Below are 19,432 nucleotides of genomic sequence, written 5' to 3' on the forward strand. Positions count from 1 at the left end.
ATGGCTAAAGACAGACATTTGCTACAAAAGTAAAACATAAAGCAAAGGATTCAAGATGGTCAAAATTGACCAGAAACCCTACAACGCGGTATCCCTAATAACTCACTCTGTAGTTTCGGAACCATAAACCTGATAATTTAATTTAATCTACTTTTTTGGTTTCGGGCCAGTAGACCCGATGATTTAATTTATGTGCTTTTTTTGCAACAGCAAATCTTACACGTGGAATTGCTAAATTTGCCACTGAGAGGTGGCATTGTTGTATTAAAGGGTTTAAAAGCATCTGAAGGGCTTTAAGAATGACCTTGGTGGTGTGGTGCCAAAGCTACATTACAAGGTGATATGTTATATAGCTCATATCATCACTGAAACCTTTACTATAGACATTATACAGTAGACTTCCATTAATTAAACTTAAATATATTTGATTTTTTGGCTATTTCAATTATTCAGTTCATTCGATTCCAGATGGAGATCCCGGCCGGCGCCCATGTCTTTCTATGGGCCCAAACTTTCGTTACTGGATCCTAAAATTGGCCTTCACTGGACAATTCGAACTTGACCAATCAGCACGTACATAGCTGGCCTCTACGGTGACCCCAATAGCAACACGATTAGTGGCAGCATCTGTCACAGCGGCGCTTAAGGGACAGTGAATGCGTTGAACAAACGTCAGCTCACGCCAAAAATGCCTACTTTTGGCGAGCCTTGGAAAGATTTTCGAGCAATAACCATAGCCCACAATGTTTGATTATGGTATTTACCCGATTCTACAACGCGTCTTTATTTATTTATTTGTTATTATTTTTCTGAAGATTGCTTGTGTGGTGCCGTTGGTAAAGAAAATAAAACCCCCTTCGCAAAGTTAGTATGCTTTCTTGCATGGCACGTATGTACAGCAGCGAAGCTGATTTAAATAAACCGCGTGGCGAAGCCGATGTTAACAAATCAGCTACCAGTGTGCGACAATTTTTCTTGCAAAAAAATCTGGTGCACGTTAGATTTCTACTTTGTTTTAGGAGCTTTAATGTCATTTCTACATTACTACTTTAGACACATAGCAAGTGGGCGCGCGTTTGTTTTGGGGGCGTGTCCGAAATGGGCAAATACTGCCAAATTAATGAATGATGTGTTTTGACATTTTTTTTCTCAACCTTGTTCAGTTAGATTCGCCGAATAAATAGGTCGAATTAATGAAAGCCGACCGTAATATCTCTTTCTGATGGGTCACTTGTGGGAAGAAGCTCCAGCAGTTTCCAAAGGCGCAGTATTCAAAGTTGACGAGTGCTGCTCTTGACGTGACCCAAGCCACTTTTGGCCAAATGTGATTTCAGTAAACGAAGTGAACTCCCGAGTGTTGGATGGTATCTGCAATGCTCACCTTGCCGTCTTCGCTGTAGACAAAAATATTCCGCGTCGAGCCATCCTTGACGTAGCTCAGCTGGAGCCCATGCTTGTTGCCAATCTTCTCGGGGCAGAAAACAGCGTTGATCTCGGACACTGGAATCGATGCCTTGGGCTCTTTGTGAGACTGAAAATGACAACAATCACACAATCGTCTGCTCGAGCATAAACATATCACTTCAGGCATACAGCCACTTATGCCAAGCAGAACACAGAAGAACTTAGATTAGTTCCGAGTGTCACTCTTCAAATGACAATAACAAGAGCCTAACAACCACTATATATGGAATAGTATGGCATATCGCGATTGCAATATGCCATACTATTCCATATATAGTGTTTGTTAGGCTCTTGTTTTTATGTATTGGTTATTTATACACCGAACTTGTATAAAGAATCTGTTGGGCCAGTAGTCGAAGACTAGTAGAGGTCCATAACCTATACAAGCACACTAGTGACTACAATAAACAAATATGAAAGTTGTACTTGGTGAGTTAAACATGTGAAAACACACAATTATGTACCTAAAATAAACAATACACATATATATTGTATTTTACAGTGCATAAGTTACATCTTTCTGTAAGATGCCCGCCCCCTACTTTTCACGACTTTTGAAGAAAAAATTGGTATATAAGAAGCACCTATTTTAGATCGAACATGATTACATATGCTTGCACACTCATTGCGAAATGGCATACTCTGGCATTTCAGGCCACTAAATTTCCTTTAACAATTTTTTTACGATCTGCAAACTCTAGCAGAATAAAAGTTGAACAAACGCTCTCCTTAGGTGTAAGAAACTAACATTCACTTCACTTGAAGTTGTTCAGGGCCTCATCTTCGGAAGCACTGTAAAAAAATTCAGCCACTTCGACCGGCAGCATTGCTGGGCTACCATCCTGGCCTCTGAATATATATGTTCAGGTACTCCTTCTTCCCTAATGTAAATGAAAAGTGGAACAAGTTACCGATGTGTGTTGTGGAACATACTGATCTGTCTCAATTCAAACAAGCTCTGATCACTATCTGTGTGAGTGCGCCGCTTGATTCCGATATGTTCCAAGTTTGTGATTATTCCACATTTTTTTTTCTTTTCTATTCCTTCATAACCATCTCTGTAAGGACTCTCGCAAGAGGGTTGACAGTATTGTTAAATAATAATAATAATAATAATAATAATAATAATAATAATAATAATAATAATAATAATAATAATAATAATAATAATAATATGTGACATAGCAAGCATCTTGAAGCAGGTCAATGGTGTTGCTTCTGCATACAAAATGCATACAGAATCAAAATGGTGAACGGAAGCTGGAAGCATAGTGGATTGCTGGGCTGCTGAGGTAGACACCCTAGCTGAAACTTCTTGCACAAGCGACTGATGATAATGAAAGCTAAGTAGTACAATTTTTTAAAGAGGCAGATGTCCAGTGCCACAAGATAACAATGAAAAACTGTGATGCCTTTTTTTAATAACTGCGTCAGTCTCATTCATTTAATGCCTCCCAAAAAAGAAAGCTACACTATAACAAACCCGTACATGTCACATAAGCAGTTAGTTTTCATTGCTAAAAGCTTTCACTACTGTATGCTTCTTCACTGTCCCTGCAATGTGACAATATTCTAAGAGTTCCTTACAAAAGAATAATTTATTTGTTTTTAATTGTTTTAACATCTCTGAAAAATCTACTTTCACAGAGCGAGAAATGAAAACAAAATATGCTCCAGCAGTAAGTGAAAAATGTGTCGTAATGAGTCGCGGTGACTGAAGAAGTCGTAGATTTGAGTTGAATTTTCCCCATCCCTCTTTTTTCATGAACAGCTCAAATTCAGGACTTTTCAGTTTTCCCAGATTCAGAGAAAACAGCCTTGGGGGCTAATTCCTGGTGTTTATCGGCATATAAAAAAACCCGCAAACCGAATTATAATGCACAGTGCTGTTTTCTTGTAACTGAGTAAAACGATGCAAGTATTTTTTTATATGTACAAGCCTATGGAGTCAACGCATAAATAGTGTGAGTTTGCGTGCGTGCGTGGCTAGGTATTTAGTTGACTACAGTGGCTGGTGTGGTGCTTGTGATAAAAGCAAAGGACTCAACGGACCACATGGTCTGTTGAATCCACAACCCTGTTAGTACTAGGCATGGCTACGTGCTCAGTCAGTCAATGCAGGGCAGATGAGATTGTGCCTCGCTATCCCCAGTTGATGATAACGGCCTGCACGGTGGTGGCAACCACAGTTGTCCAGCATATGTATGGCCGCGTATGACATATGAGCCAATTGCCGATATTTATTCTTTTTTCTTTGCTCGTTTTTTCCTTACATATTCGATGCATCATCCGCACTTATTTGTGACAGAAAGCCCCCTCAGCAGAGAGTTAATTTAGATGCCACTTAGCAGCGACTCAAAGATAGCATAATCTGCTCTCACTCATAACAGAGTCCAGTCAAAGACCAATAGGAAGTTACTCTTGGCATTACTTTCTGTATTAAACACAGTTTTACATGTAACTTATAGAAAGCTTGACAAATGAGCCCTCCATGACACAATTTGCAATGAATGCCCTCCGCACAAACAAAGGCTCACTTCTTTGACGTAGTACTTGAGCACCCCGTCGCTGAGCACAAACCGTCGAGGGTGAAAGCGGCCGTCCTCTTTTCCCTGTTTGTTCAGCCAGCCTTCCATGCGGCCCTCCTGGTACACCTGCCGGTCCTGGTGCACAAACTCCTCCCGCTCATACTTGGCCCTCACCCACTGTTCCTGTGTAAGCATGGAGGCAAGAGGATTAGTTACATGTATAGAGAGCGTTATGCAAATGGGAAAAAGTAGGTACATAAACAACTCTTTTGGCTAAACCAACAACTCTGATTCTTGCCAATATTTTCTTCTAGATTTTAGAAAGTTCGGACTGTCACTTTAAACAACATATTGACAAGTCGAAAGCGATATGTCAGCGCAGTTACGCCCTAATTTTTAAAGGGCCACTCACCAGGCCCCAGTGCACAATTTTGGTCACCTGCTACAAGCAGTAGATTGCTGTGGAGGAAGCATTTTGCTGGAAGAAATTTTTTAGATTGGCTCATTATTAGAGGAAACCGAAATATCCCAATGCCATGCTGCCAGAGGGCAAGCTTCACAGCTAACATAAGACACTCTATTTCTCTGCCTCGACTAGCACCTGCGAGCAACATTTGCATCTGGCCTTCTCCCACACCGTAGCCAAGAGTTTGCATCCCAAGCGTGTCAAGAGCCATGCCTCCACCTTTCTTTTTTTTTTTTTTTGCATGACACACTTCAAAGTAGCGGTACTGCGCACTCTCCAGTGGACAAAATCAATGTCACACACATGCCATAATAAGTGACATTAAAGGCAGTGCAATTTACGTAAAGGAACTTTTGCGTGTGACCTTAACTCTCCGGCTGGAAGCGGAGCTCCCTCAAGAGCAAGGAAGTGCGGGCTTCCGTTCGAAACATCAACTGTTTTCACGCCATGCAGTGGTTGGATAATTTGCAGACACCATAGCCGCTGCTTCATCCACATGCGGCGTTTTTGTGTTCGCAATGGCCAAACCTGGTGAGGGACCCTTGAGAAAGCAGAGCAGAGCCAATGCAAGCCTTTCCCATACCACATGACCCGTTACCTTTACAACGCCGACGTCGTCTGCAAGTGGCCGGCGGTAGCAGGCCGGGACATTGGCTTCGTACTTTGCCTTGGCAACAATGTTTCCCACGGCCGCAAGTTCATCGACCTGTGCGTCGTCCCACTTGTCGAGCCGCAACGAGCGCACTCGGCTCACATGGGAGCCCAGGCTCCGGTGGATGCCGGCGCACTCCGTACACAGGAACACGCCGAGGTTGTAGGATGCCCATTCGGGATCTGAAATTAAGGGCACCACAATAATCTTGCTGGCTTCAAATATAACTTCAACATCATCTAACTTTGACAAAACTGCATGGCTGGTAAGACTTGCAACGCAAATTGCACTTTGCTGCTTCTTGACTCGGAAGTTTAGGCCATCTAACACTATACTCCGTTGCATACATAGTGGTCAACGCTGTGGAAGCTACGCAAAAAGTTCGGTCAAGAAAAGTTATCGCTCCAAGCGTTCTGTCCATGCTTCACTGCGTGTGAGCCTGCACCTGAGACTCTTTGCGATGGGGTGCAAATAATAAAAAAAATGAATGAAAAGAATTTAAAGAAAAATGATCTAAAACAACACATTAGCAACCATATACCACGGTGTGTTTGTTTCTAAGGATTAAAACTTGTTTCATTCAATACTGCACCTATACAAAAAACGGTTGCTCACAATTTTGGTCAAAAGACATTGAACTATATCCAAGTGCGAACGAAGCCACTGCAAGAAGTCTCTCTAGCCTCCACAACATTGACAGCTATCTATGGAAAGGAGTATAGTAGTACGTCTAAAACTAAAATACGCATGCACAGCATGGGACCCCCATAAATGCAACTCACTTACAGTTATTGAAACTATTAAGAAACATGCAGTAGAGTATATTTTTTCCAATTTCTCTTTTCATTCCAAGGTTAATGTTCCTAAACCACACGCTAACCTTCCAAAATTAAAGCCTAGGTGAGAAATCTACCAGCTTTGTCTGTTTCATAAGTTATACTACTGGCAGCTTGCCAACTCGATCATCCATCCAACTCACTGCAAGTCATACCGCCCATGTCATCTGAAGGCCGTTCACCCACTTCATGCCCGTACTTCAGCCCACCTTCCTTCTTTTTTTTGTGCGTAACTCCAAGGACTTGAACAGCCTCCCATATAACTTCGAGCTCCTCGCCAATCCCACTCAATGCAAGCACATCATCGAAGGTATTGTATAACTTCAGCACTACCCTCATGTACTGCCCCTTAAATGGGGTATTTCAGATACTAAATAAACAACAATAAATAACAAGTCTTTCTATTAACCCTTTTTTCTCCTCGCAAATACCTGTGAAGACGAAGGATTTTCTGGCTACTTTTGCTTTGAATGCATGCACACAGACAAAGCTTGTCAATATTGAAATCATGAAAGGTCCACATACATTAGTGTTGAAAATGAGAAATTCTCGCCAGTTTCACAAGGTCAGTAATAGCACACAGACGTTAACAACTGTTGCTTTTACAAAGGGCTAACAACCTTTAAGTAGCACCTGCAGAGACAATGCCGGCACCTTCTTGCAATTAACTGATTAGATGCAAACCACATACCATGACCCCCAAGATTTTCAGCATGTCGTGTGTGCTCCAACATGACCTCAGCATGACCTCTGAGGTCATGCTGAGGTGCCGCACTGGTTCTTAACATGCCGTGTTCTATGTTATTTTCGGCAAGTGGTAACAGTGGCATTGTTTTCAGTTTTAGTATAAAAAAAAATGGCTGTGGCTTAGGTAAGGTTAAGCCCAGGATGCGAAGCATACTAGCCTTTATTTTAGTTGTTGAACCACTGTTTAGCCTGGTGAACTGCTGTTGCTTGGCTATATTTGGTTCGGCTAGACGAAGAAACAACTCATGCATTACTGCTTTGCCTTCAAGAGTGGAACGCGACAGCGTTCCCGTCGACCCGCCAAGGGGTGTAAGACAATGGGCTACAGGGCAGCGACTACGCGCCCCGCATTGGACGCGGTGAGCGTCGAGCAAAGCAGCGTTCGGCGCGGCAACGAAATGTGCGCCTGAGCAAGAGACGCACGCCTTAGAAACAGCTCGTTTCTAAGGCAACACCGCATTCACTAGAGGCGCTTTTGTACCGCTTTGAAGCGTTGTACTCGTGGCTCAGTGGTAGCGTCTCCGTCCCACACTCCGGAGACCCTGGTTCGATTCCCACCCAGCCCGTCTTGCAAGAGTTGAGCCAAAGCCACTTCTCCTCTGTCGTGACGTCACGGTGTCACGTGGTTTCAAGGCGACACCGCCGCGCCTGAGGAGCTGGGTTGAGCTCTCGTAATATGCTTCACATAAAACATCTATTTTGCTACTTTGTTGTGAGGTTGCGATACATCCACTAGTATTTCAGACGTGAAAGACTTAAACTAGCCTGTTTACACAATCCAACATTTTGTTGCAGTTGGCCTTTAAAGGTCTCCTCACCAGGTCAGGCCATTTTGAGTTGACAAGCGCAGTGCATATAATGCGCTGTGGAAAGAGCTTAAATTTTGAATCAAACGGCATTTGCCCTTCACCTCGTGGGCACCGTGCGCACTCCCGGCCAGAGAGTAGAAGTCAATCGCGCAAGTGCCACCTGCATACAAGGCAGCGCTGTGATGTCACTCACAGTGGCACGTGATTTAGAGAATTATTCAAGGCAACATCAGTTATTTGTTTAATATGTTGCTTCAACTGACAAATTAAAGTTAAGAGAAATAATAAAACATACAAAGCAAATGTCTGTGTGTGTTTGTTTCACTTTTTCGTCTGCTTGTTCCCACATCATGCAGTTGCACGCGTAGAGAATGAAACTTTGTAGTTTTCTACCAAGTTCCGGTGCCATGATCATGCCCTTTCATCCTCTCGCATCTGCCTCAGTGCTCGTGACTGTGGCACTGACTTATACCGCTAATCAGGTGTTCTCGTGCAGAGCGCGCAAAATCGTCCACCATGCAAAACAGGACGAACGCAACAGCTTGCGTGCAAGACCATTGTCAGAAGTGTGCCCCTCAGCAAAAATGTGTGTGGGAAAAAAAAAAGAAGAAGGTGACATTCATGACGTATTTGTCGCGTGATCCTTCAGCTCTGATATTGGATAACACAGGGAAGGAATTTCACTTGCAGAAGCTAGACGGGGCAAGTGAAGAGAGTGTCTGTGTTGGCAGTGACGCTCACCTCCTGAAGTCATGGATTTGCGGCACATAAAATATTTATCTCTCTGCTATTAACGAACTAATTTGAAAAATTCTTGTGGTAGGACACTCCTTAGAGGGCATGTAAGAAATTCCAGGGCAAAACCAAAATTTGTTATGTGGCCTTGTGACGAGCCTTTAACAAAGATGTGCAATAGATGCAATGTCACGTAATAAAAACTTAAAGACACGAAGGGAAGAACTACTAGAATTGAACAGAATATAACTTTTATAATCCTTTAACCTCTCCAGGAAGAAGGTAGATCATGGGAGTTGTTAAGCAAGTATCCAGTGATAAAAGATAAATTTTCAGGTGTTTCTGTGAAACGTGATCTCTAATCAGTGCTGGAGTACATTAGTAAAGCGTTCACTTTAGGAGTGGACTACAAGACTACAATGTATTATATTACAAGTGCCTTGTGATGTACAGGCATGTGCAAAAGTAACAGACACCACCTAGCATTTTTTCAAACTGCAAGCGGGCGTCACTTGACAGAATAGTTACCGGTTAATTTCTGTTTAAAGCTTAGTAATACACTTGAAGTTCAACATCTTCAAGTAGAAACAATGACGAAAGATTTGCTACCGAGTAATGATGTTCGACAGCACCTTTGTCCAATGCTGACTGATACTGATAAAGCTAATTCTCGTATATCTCACTGATGAGAGGAGACTTCGACTGGGATAAATTCAGTTCACTTATTGCATGATGTGCAGTCGGTACATTCTGAAATCCATCTCCCCAGACGTTCCCCTAAGCCTGCCCAAAACCCCCGCAGCATGGAGTCCTCTCCAGTCCATTCAGGGCTTTCTCGAGCGAGAGTCACGGTCCCACGATCAAGGCAAGGTACAAGAATGCCTCTAGCTGTCATGATTTAGCACCACCGTAGTCGTCGGGCCATTACGCTCGGCAGAGTTGTGAGCCGTGGTGGGCACTTGAAGTCATAAATTGGGGCCACGTTGCTCGTTGAGTAAACAATTGCTGCCGCTGCTGCAGGTGTCCCCTGCAGTGGTTTGCGCCCGATGCGTGGATGTACAAGGCACTGGCGGAGGCGTTCCGGCCAACACTGTCACAAGAGTTCGAGGGTGCACTTCGAGGAACACCAGGCTGAAGCAAGCTGCGACTCGTGTCGACCACGGCATTCCACCCACAGCTCGGTTTCATTTATTGGAGTCACCAACATCGACGTCTGTACTTCTGTATTCGCATAATGTGTCTGGGGTCAAGCCACATTGATCGACCTAAGCCAGAATTCTGCTAGTGGTTTCAACTAAAATGAACTGATCTGACGTGGGCCCTGTAGAAAGCTACTGGCCTTGAACTGGTTCCAGTAAAAGGCTGCTGGTCTTCAAATGATGTCGCATTGGCTTGAATTGGCCCCAGAAGAAAACCACTGGTCTTCAACTGGGATTGCGGTGGCTTTTACCTAGGGTTGATGCAGAAATTAATTCATAACTGGAGGGGGGTCTCTGTTACTTTTGCACATTAGAGTACATTTTCATGTCAATGTGTCTGCATGTACTACTTCCCACCAGTGTCACCATTAAAGCGAAGTCTCAACTCGACCAAGCCACAGTACTGCCAACTGCAACAAAAACATGCGCCCAACTGCAAAAGCTTTTGAAGCTAGGAAGTTGCAAGAAAGTAAAAATTCCCTGCAACTCTGCTGCTTAGTGTGGAGATCCGGTGGGCAGTGTAAGTGTGTTATGGGGAAGCACTGTGCTTTATGAATCGGAAGTGACTTCATTGGCTATGCATGTGCGTACTATATCAAACTGGTTCGGTTGTATGCGTCTACGCAAATTTTCCACTAATTTCGAAGGATTATCCATGAGAACATAACAGTATGAATTGGTTCGGCAGGTAAGAATATTCGCACGTGGCATATGTATTTTGTTGACAGCCAAACTTTCTTTTTCATGTGAAAGCTGAGGCCTGGTAGATGCATTGTCATTTTCATGGCCGCAGTGACAACATCGCTGCACATGTCAATAGCTTGACACTACATACACTGCTTGGCAGTTCAAACGTGATATGTGGAGCCCATGGCCACGTACGCTTTCTGCGCCACCGCGCTCCTGTATAGTCGTAGACGATCAAAGGGAGAGTGTGTAATGCATTCTGACTGCATCCGGGCCCCCAGCCCTCACCCAGCACTAAGTGGTGGCTCAGAAAGCACAGACTGCGATCTGGTCCGATTATCGCATTTGAATTGCTGAGCTATGAAGATGTATACTTTATTGATGCCCATAGGTTCACATGAACTGAACACTCCAATCATGTGAACCTATAGGCATCGATAAAGTATACATCTTCATAGCTCAGAGTAAGTGCACGGTTATCTTTCACTATAGACTGACAATATTTTGCGACGAAGCTCATGTACATGGCTAGTAGCAGAAAATTGTTGCAGAAAAAAAACTAAATAAAGTTAATTCGACCATATCTCCATATGATGGGCTATCATTCATTAGCAAGACAAATATAAACCTCTATAAATATGACACGACGCTTTGGAGAAAACACAAAATGGCATTATTCACACTGTCTTTTTTTTTTAAGCAATGCTCTTTCCTGGAATGCTACGCTGTGTTCTGCAAGTACTGCGCCAGCTACTCGGTGTCAACTGCCGTTTCAAATTCTCCTACCTCCGTTCCTCGCGGCTTGTTTAGTTTTCACGACGTTAAACTTTTTATTAGTATTTATTTGCCAACGGAAGAATCAAATTTCCTGTTTCAAACGCCGCTGTGGAATTTCGCCGCGCTTTAAACTGCCAAGCGGAACGTGACCGATGCGTTCCTTTACAGCTCGCTTTACGATAAGCGATTGCATTTTTATTTTTACGTTCGCGACTGAAGCTACGCGCAAAACGAAGCGCCCGTACAAGGCGGCATGCAGGCGTGTCACACGACACAATGCGGTGATTCAACATCCTTTTGCGCGAAATCGATCAGCACTATGACGCGCTATGTGGGGAGTTTTTGACGGAACGCGCTGGTCGCCCGCGCGGTTACAACGGGAGTGTCACAAAAGGCGGCAATTCTACCGCTGCGCCCAACTCAACCATACGGAAAAAAATAATAATAACGGCGTTGAAAGTTGCCTCGAAGAGTGTCCGGCAATGACACGACGGGACAAGTTGTCCGAAGTCGATCGCGAAGCGGTCAGCTAGCGAAACGTCAAAACTTGTCCGGAAACTGTGGGACACTGTTCACGCCTCGAGGCTTCCTAGCCTAGCAACGCACATAGCGACGGCACAAACACTGGGAAAGGCTGTCAAGTTCGAGTGCGTTTAGGAGGGACTCGCCTTTCTTTCCGCAGTCCGCGCATTCGCCGTTCCCGGGAACTTTCAGGAGCTCCAGGAGTCTGCGACGATTGTGGTCGGCCATTTTTAAAAGCAACAAAAAACACTCTCTTTTTCTCCTCCCCACTCTTTGGGTGGAGAATCAAGAGAAAGTAATCGCACTCATCCCACGCGTTGGTCCCACTAGCCTCATTTGCTCTGCAGTTCTAGTTGGTTCTAGTATCCGCAGTCCCCGCAACGCTCAAACGCGTAGGCGTGGTGCTGGCGCTGCAGTCGCTAACAGGACGACTGGAGGCGACAGCACACCGCTATAATTTGAGTAATTTTCTTTATGCTTAAATTTACAATACTAGGGTACATGCTTGGCATCTGAAAGCAACGATAAACAGAACTCCGAACAGAATAGAGTTTGCTGCTGTTGGGCTAGTCGATATGCGATTCTAAAGACAAAACAGCGCAAGGTACGGTACAAGGAAGCGAGTTCTCTTCCTCTTTGATAACGTTAAGCGTTGCGAATAACGTGCTTATTAGTGTAACGTAGGCTGCCATGTAAACGCAACATTTTAAGTTAACGTTCTTTAATATTAAAAAAATATGAAACGCTCTAACAGCCAGACCTTTTCAGGCTTCGTGTACGCTGCGGACGGTGCAGCCTTAGCGTTTTCAGTCTATCGATAAGCGACGCGGTCGTAGCGCCACCCGCGGCCGCTTCCGGCGTCGCCGCGCGGCATTTCTCGTGCTTGGCCACTGCTTTCTCTTCCATGCGCGACAGCAACGTGGGCGAGGAGGCGGGAGGGACGCGTCCCGTCACGTGGCCCGCCTCACTTCCGGGATGCAGCGGCGGTGGCGGCCTTTCACTTCCGGTCGTTGCAGCCTCCCGCTTCCTCCTGGCAGCAGCAGCATCCTCCGCAGCCTGCGGCCCCCGGGTGGTGGTGGTGGTGGTGGGTGATGGCAGGGAAGCCGATATCCTGTTTATCCGTGGGTGGCGGGACGCCGCTGGCGCGGCCCATCAGCAGCGCCCGTTCGTGACACGGGTCGGGCATGCGGCCACCATGGAAGCGGACCGAGCAACAGCGTCAGCGGCCAGGAAAATGCGCGTCGCCGGACTGGTGCTAGCGCGAGGCGGCAGCGAGGCGGTGAAAAAGAAGAACGCCCGGCTGCTGTGCGGCCTGCCTTTGTTGTCCTGGGTGCTGCGGCCGATGAAGCACTGCAAGAGTACGTGCCCCGCGCGAGCGCTTTTTCTCGCTTCTTCTTCTTCTTCATCTTCTCCCACACGATACGATTGTCTCTGAGCGCACGATTCAGTTAGTGTTTCCACTTTGCGTCCCGATGGCTTACTGGCGATAATTAAAAAAAAAAGAAATAAACGAAGTAATAACCGCTGTAGTGTCGCCGGCAGCCTTGGTGGAGAAGCTGTGGGAGATGAACGCGATATGCAACGGTCCGCGCGCGCGGGCGGAATGAGAATTAAGTGGGCCGGCGGGATAAATTAAATTGCTCCGTTTTAAGCGCGCGCCGTTCTGTGGTTCCGGAAATTCGCGATATCTGTCTCCTGCTTTATTTTTTTTTTCTCCGTCGGAGAGATCGCTTTCGCTAATGAAATTAAAGCGCGGTTCGTGCGGCAAAAGTTATTCTAAGCGATATCATTGGCAGGCGCGCGCTGGCTGGCTTAACGAACCTCGGGCTATTTTTAACCCGATCGGAGTTTAGGCTGTACAAAACCAGGCACAAGGAAACACGGGGCAACCCAGTCTCGGGCCTGCTGCTGCTAGTTACCAGCGCGGTACGCGCGAGCGTCTCCTTAAACGATGTTATGCGGTGTAGCGCGCCGCACGGTTTATTTCAGGCGCACGCGCTTCGGAATTAAGCGATTGCGCGCAGATGTGTCTTTCGATGCGGTAATCTTTGTACGTATTTGTCGTTTTCTTTCTTTCTTTGCGTGGCCTGCAGCGCTTGACGAAATATGGGTGTCGACAGACGAGCAGGAAATCGAGGACATCGCGACAACGGAGTCGTGCGGTGTCGTGCGGCGCTCCGACGAGTTTGCCCAAGCCGACTCGCCGTCGGTGCTGGCCGTGCAAGAGTTCATGCGCGAAGTTCCAGGTGCGTTCATCAATGCTACGTCGTAACTATTACTCGGTACTCTGAGTTTGCGTTCACATGTGCTTTCAGGACGTTATGTATGTATACGTCTGCAAGTCTGCTCCTCTTTTAAAATTAAAAACTGACTGCGAATGCGCGGGCCATCAGCTGTCGTATGTTTTTTTACGATATAGCGGCTGCCAGACGGTGCACTTTCAATCGGTATCGAATTTCTCGGTCGCGGTTGGCGATCGTGTTTGTGCGCAAGAATCTCGATTCGGATCGGGTTCGATCGCGATCGAAAGTGCCCGCGTGCCGCCGGCGTAAAATTACATTGCTTCTACCAGAGCTTCATTTATTGCGGTCAAATCGTTTGTGCGTGTGTGCGCATATATTTGTGTCGCAAGTCAACAGTCAAAGGAAAGCATAGAGTGAAATACCTATTTATTTGAAATAATATATATATATATATATATATATATATATATATATATATATATATATATATATATATATATATATATATATATATATATATATAATTAACCCAACTGCGCATAAAAATGCACAGTTGGGTTAATATAAAGCGCTGGATTTACCCATATCAACACTAAAGTATGCATAGTGTCTTGTCAAGAATGTGAAATTGTAGTACTCTTGGGAGATGTTGTATCCCATTTCCTCGAAATAAAAATTCCGTGGCACATATCCTGTCAGCACATTTGGCAAACTTTTTAAGCGGTTCTTAAGATATATGCTTCTAATTATCCCCTAGCTGGAGTGGTTGTATAAGTAATCTTTACATAGGACGTAAACCCACAGAGTTTTAAGCTCTAATCACACGGCTTACTATATGCACCCCCTTACCATGCAAATTTAATCACACCATGCACGATGCATGTCAAACTAACAGCCTCACTGTAAAATGTGCAACCAGTCAGAGTGGCCTATCTCATAGCCCCTTGGTTGCACTGGAATGTTCAACCCCTTGAATCAATGATTCATTGTTTCATTGATTCATTGTTTATGGATGTCAAAAAAGAGCATAATGGCCTGTGGTTCTCTTGTATGTACTGTCGGTAACCAAAGCTTGTTGGTCACCGGTTCCACAACAAATATGAATTTCTACCACATTAACGCACAATGCTTCTAATTTAATGGATCACTATGTGTGTAGTTGCAAAAAGTACTACAGACTGAAAGTTTGAATTCATGGCTGCACACTCAGGCATCGCTAGAGTCCAGTTTTTTTGGCAAACCTTGTGTAAATTTTTTGGCCAGCTGTACACCCTCTCTCGAGCAACGAAAGGCCAGCTGCTCAATGCCAACAACAACTGACTGGCCTTTATGTTTTTGTACTAGGCTGTAGTGCTTCAGTAGTGCTGCTTTATGACTCTGTGCATGAAAAGAAATTGATTATAAGTGATCTGGATTATATTTGTTTCAAGGATTCAGCGACCCTTCTAATCAGAGTACACCTGCTTCTTTTTTGCAGGTATTGATGTGGTTGCCTTAGTCCAATGTACCTCCCCCTGTCTAATGCCATCGTACCTAGATGAAGCGGTCAGCCTTGTGACTTCGGACAGATACGACTCCGTTTTCTCAGTCACTCGAGACTATAAGTGGCGTTGGACAGAACTTTCACAAGGTACGCATGTGTCTGTTAGTCATGTACTGTCTCCTTTATTATTATTTTTTTAATGTGTGTAGACATATTTTGTAATAATGTGTTTGTTTATTTTGTAATGTCACATTCTGTAATGCACTGTAAACAGTGCATTACAGCAAAGGTTCTTTAGTTAAGTTTATTAGTTAGGCTAGGTTAGGTTAGTATGAAACTAAACACAACCAGTAAGCAAATGCACTACTACAGGCTGAAAGGTAGGAAGTCGATAAATATCACATTTAAGAATTCATGATAAAAAATAACAGTGCCATAGGCTTGGAATAATGAAAACTGACATAAGCAGGGATGACTCGGTGGCCGTTGCATTATCTTGGATGTACACATACTGTTCGCTTGTTTTTGCCCAATGAAATTGACTTTTATTTGCTCTTAACCCTTTCGCTGTCACGGACGTACCGGTACGTCATCGCGCTTTCCCCCCCCCCCACGGTGTCACTGACGTACCGGTACGTTCTCTATCGTGCGTTCAAAATTTCGCGCCAGAGCGCAAAGCTGGCGCTCCTGGATTGGCCACGCTATCTGTTGACTCTTTCTACAAGTTCGTATATTCGCCCCGACCCGTGTTACTCCGTGTATTGAAGAGTACGGCGCGACTGCCACTCCCCACTTTCTCTTTGCTGAGTGGCGCGGTGGCTCCGTGTTCGCTGTATCATGCGTCGCGCGCGTGTGGTTATGGGTTCAAGGGTTGTTCTGCCATCTCCACTGGTTTGAAGGTTTTTATTTTTTCTTCTGTTGGTGTGCCTGCTACGGCGCGTCAAGTTCAGGCGCACGTGCCGTTGCCTCTCCGAAAAGAGCGACTCGTTGCTGCTTTCGCTCTCTCGCCGCACCCTCGCTTCCGACTTGCAGCGGTAAACGTAAAGCCCTTCGAACTTTGTTTAGCCTTTTTCCATCTCCCTCTGTCATCTTGATCACGCAACGTCCCGTTTATCTCCGCTGTGCGGGCGACTGAAAGCGCATCCTCCCTGCGCGCGGTTACTTTCGGATGGCTCAGCGCGCGGGACCTTCGTCTGCTCATTGGAGCGGTGGCTCAATTCCGATTCAGAATACGAGCCGAGCTCGGATTCGGGCTCGGACAGAGTCGCATGCGAGGAAGAGGGTTCCGCATCGTCAGATTCGGATGTTGAAGGGATTTTATAGCCAGGCTGATGATGATGATGATGTTTACTAACAACAGCTGCAGAACACTGAAATGTGTATATTGCATTGACTATGTTATTTGTACACCAATCATAATAAAAAATAAATGGCTATGTTCATTCCCTGTTATGCTCGTTCCCTGAAACCGAGCCGACACTGGGGGTGCGTCACGGCCAGAAAGGTCCGACAGCGAAAGGGTTAAATATGGCTGTTGAATACTAGAAACAACCATCCATAATACCAGTAAAACTTAGCTTGTTCATATGCTTATTGCAGTTTACTGATTATGGATACACTAATGACATGGATGGCAGGATAGATGGATGGTCGGATGGAGGTATGAGCATCCCTTCTAAAAAGGGTGGTGGCAGATGCCGCCAAACTTTTAATTTACCTTTCTTTTGCACTTATTATTGGCCTTTAAGACCCATAATTTATGGGAACAGATAGTCAAACCTGATAAAAATTTATTGCCTTTAAATTTATTCTTTATATTCCCTGCTTTGGTGGCCACCAATACTCTAGCCGTCCTTCACTATTCTCTACTATGAATTCATAAATATTTTCTCTGTTATCCTTAAATTCCAAGGCCTTGGGCAGTGTCCTCATTGACCTTAGGGTGGATACTGAAACATGCTAATGAAATAGCAACACCTTGTGGCTGTTTATTCAACCAGAAAACGTCAGAAACCTTTTTCTTGTGTTTCATGATGTTCTCGTTGAAGGAAAAGAAAAGAGACAATGTGCAGTTGTGATTATTTTGCTAGGTGACAATGTTTTACTGGCAGCTTTGTAGCACATAGCGCACCATTGCAGTCATAGCTATGTGCACTTTAGTTCAACTCAACTTCACGAGATGGCGCCATTAGTACTGGTGCTCATGTCTGAATCTCCAGTATTCTTGTACGGCACGGACATACTAGAACTCTTAAAATCTACGTTGACCAGGAAAGTTCTAACTTTGCCATATTTCTGTATTGCCTTCCTCTAACCTGCTGAAGCGCATTTGCCCAGAGGTGGCCTTCAGTAGCTTACAAGTGCTGGAAACCTAGTTTGTAAAGCCAAATGTGGTTGGCAGTAGTGTTCAATTCTTGTTTGTGATATAGTGGCACGGATTACCCTCGAACTTTGTGTTTTTGTGTTCTCCAGATGGTACGACAAGACCCCTGAACTTTGATCCAGCGCAGCGACTCTGTCGGCAGGAGTGGGTAGGCGAGATCGTCGAAACTGGTCACTTCTATGTCACGCGAGCAGAGTATGTCCAAGATGGGCTTCTCCAAGGAGGAAGGTAAACGGACATGTTTGAGTATTAGCCAGAAGCTCATGACAGAACTGTGCATATTAACAATAAATTAAGAACAAATGGCAGTCTGAGCGGGGTATCACAATGATGAGCAGTGTCTAAAAAAACCCCTGTTGGAGCAGCGAAAAGATTCAAAACAAAGCGGTCGCTCTTCTACAAAGCACAAGAAAAGGCAACTTATTTTAAAGGGAGCTGGACTGACAAGGCCATCTTTTCTTGCACTTTCATTACCATTTTCCTCAATTAAAAATGTGAAGCTTTCCTGCAACTCTAACCGTCATTTGGAGCACATTCTACATTTCAACTTACAAAAAAGAAGCGAAAAAAAAAGAAGACTATTTCTTCTATGATTCTTTATCTGTTGGCTTCACATGGTTGCAACTACAAATTGAGCATCTTGGTTTCCCTGATCCTTCTCACAAACTGGTGACGTATCACAAGCGTTTCCAGTCTAGCTGTTAGTTTTCCGAGACACTAGCAGCACAACAGAAGAGAGATGCCCGTGCCTAGACTGGCATCGTAAAATCGGCAGCAATATTTACCGAGATAACATGTTGCTTTGCAGGTGCGGCTTTGTGGAGTTGCCGCAGTATCTGTGCCACGAGGTCGACACAGAGGACGACTTGCTAATCGCCGAACAGAAGTTACAGAAGTATGGCTTTAAGGGTGAAATCGTCCTGGACGCCCCCTCGGAGTTCCAGTAGTGTCACTTTTTAGTCATCGTCGTTGCAAGCTTTCCCACTCCAACCAACTCCACTCCGAACACTCCACTCCACTCGGAACATGTGGCCACCGTGTGGATTGTGGCGGATTTGCCCCACGAAGGGACAAGGCTCGACTTTCGTTCGGAGTGCTTCGCTGGCTTTGTGTGCCGTAGCAATTTTGCCTTTGTTCTTGCATTTTAAGTTCACTACACTCCCTCCTCACTTCTGCCCTCTGAGGGTGGTCTCTGCTGAGGCGTGAAAAGTCAAATCCACCATTCGTAGATTTTTTTATCAATCAGTGGTGCATGTTTTGCAAGAACACTGGCGAAAGAATTGTTGCAGACTTGTCGGTGCTTCAGCTGCATGGTGATGGATTAGTGTCGCATTTGCTCAAAGAACCAGCATATATATATATATACACACACACACACACACACACACACACATATATATATATATATATATATATATATATATATATATATATATATATATATATATATATATATATATATATATATATATATATATATGAGTGCTGGTGGCGCCATCTCTTGATGGCAACACAAACCGTAAAACGTAGAGACACCTGGTGATGACGCTCAACATCACAACACGAGATGTGAAGCATTGCAGATAAGGTGTCTTCAGTGAGATGTGTTCCAGGTCATCTTTAATGGTGCAGCTGTAAACGTTCCAGATGAAAAGTGGTGGTTATGGAACATAATGAGCAATCTGATGGGAGAAACTTTCAGTTTAGTAAGTGACGAAGAAGAAAAGACAAATTAATTGCGCATTACTTTTTCTTCCTGCTTATGCCATGTCTTTGTGCCATTATGATTAATGTCTCAAGTGCTGTTTGGAGCTATCAGCTCATCGGTGTTGTTCACTTTAATGGTTGCCAAGCATGCCCACTGAAAAATTGTACAGTACGGACCGCTTTTAAAGGGAGCA

General features: G+C 44.6%; 2 protein-coding genes across 2 annotated transcripts in view; one reads left to right on the plus strand and one right to left on the minus strand.

The window, feature by feature from the left end:
- LOC139048918 (arf-GAP with dual PH domain-containing protein 1-like) overlaps positions 1 to 11,750 on the minus strand; it is a 32,613-nt gene extending 20,863 nt beyond the window's left edge. The window contains exons 1-4 of the mRNA XM_070523877.1: positions 11,569 to 11,750; positions 5,057 to 5,292; positions 4,002 to 4,175; positions 1,382 to 1,531 (exon numbers count right to left, since the gene is read on the minus strand). Of these exons, the coding sequence (XP_070379978.1) occupies positions 1,382 to 1,531; positions 4,002 to 4,175; positions 5,057 to 5,292; positions 11,569 to 11,650 (642 nt within the window). The 5' untranslated portion in view covers positions 11,651 to 11,750. The remainder of the gene's footprint in view (positions 1 to 1,381; positions 1,532 to 4,001; positions 4,176 to 5,056; positions 5,293 to 11,568) is intronic.
- Positions 11,751 to 12,188: 438 nt separating this feature from the next.
- On the plus strand, positions 12,189 to 18,928 carry Csas (CMP-sialic acid synthase). The gene is made up of 5 exons (XM_070523878.1): positions 12,189 to 12,780; positions 13,516 to 13,668; positions 15,143 to 15,295; positions 17,621 to 17,759; positions 18,340 to 18,928. The coding sequence occupies exons 1-5, from the start codon at positions 12,327 to 12,329 to the stop codon at positions 18,476 to 18,478; spliced, it is 1,038 nt and encodes a 345-aa protein (XP_070379979.1). The 5' UTR covers positions 12,189 to 12,326; the 3' UTR covers positions 18,479 to 18,928.
- Positions 18,929 to 19,432: the final 504 nt, after the last annotated feature.

Source organism: Dermacentor albipictus, chromosome 8 (assembly GCF_038994185.2).
Source record: "Dermacentor albipictus isolate Rhodes 1998 colony chromosome 8, USDA_Dalb.pri_finalv2, whole genome shotgun sequence".
Lineage (NCBI taxonomy): Eukaryota > Metazoa > Arthropoda > Arachnida > Ixodida > Ixodidae > Dermacentor > Dermacentor albipictus.

Excerpts from the sequence above, each read along its gene's own strand:
- Csas (XM_070523878.1), top strand. The coding sequence starts at position 12,327 with ATGCGCGACAGCAACGTGGGCGAGGAGGCGGGAGGGACGCGTCCCGTC. Across the intron at positions 12,781-13,515 it reads GCCGATGAAGCACTGCAAGA|CGCTTGACGAAATATGGGTG; the intron begins GTACGTGCCCCG and ends CGTGGCCTGCAG. Across the intron at positions 13,669-15,142 it reads GTTCATGCGCGAAGTTCCAG|GTATTGATGTGGTTGCCTTA; the intron begins GTGCGTTCATCA and ends TCTTTTTTGCAG.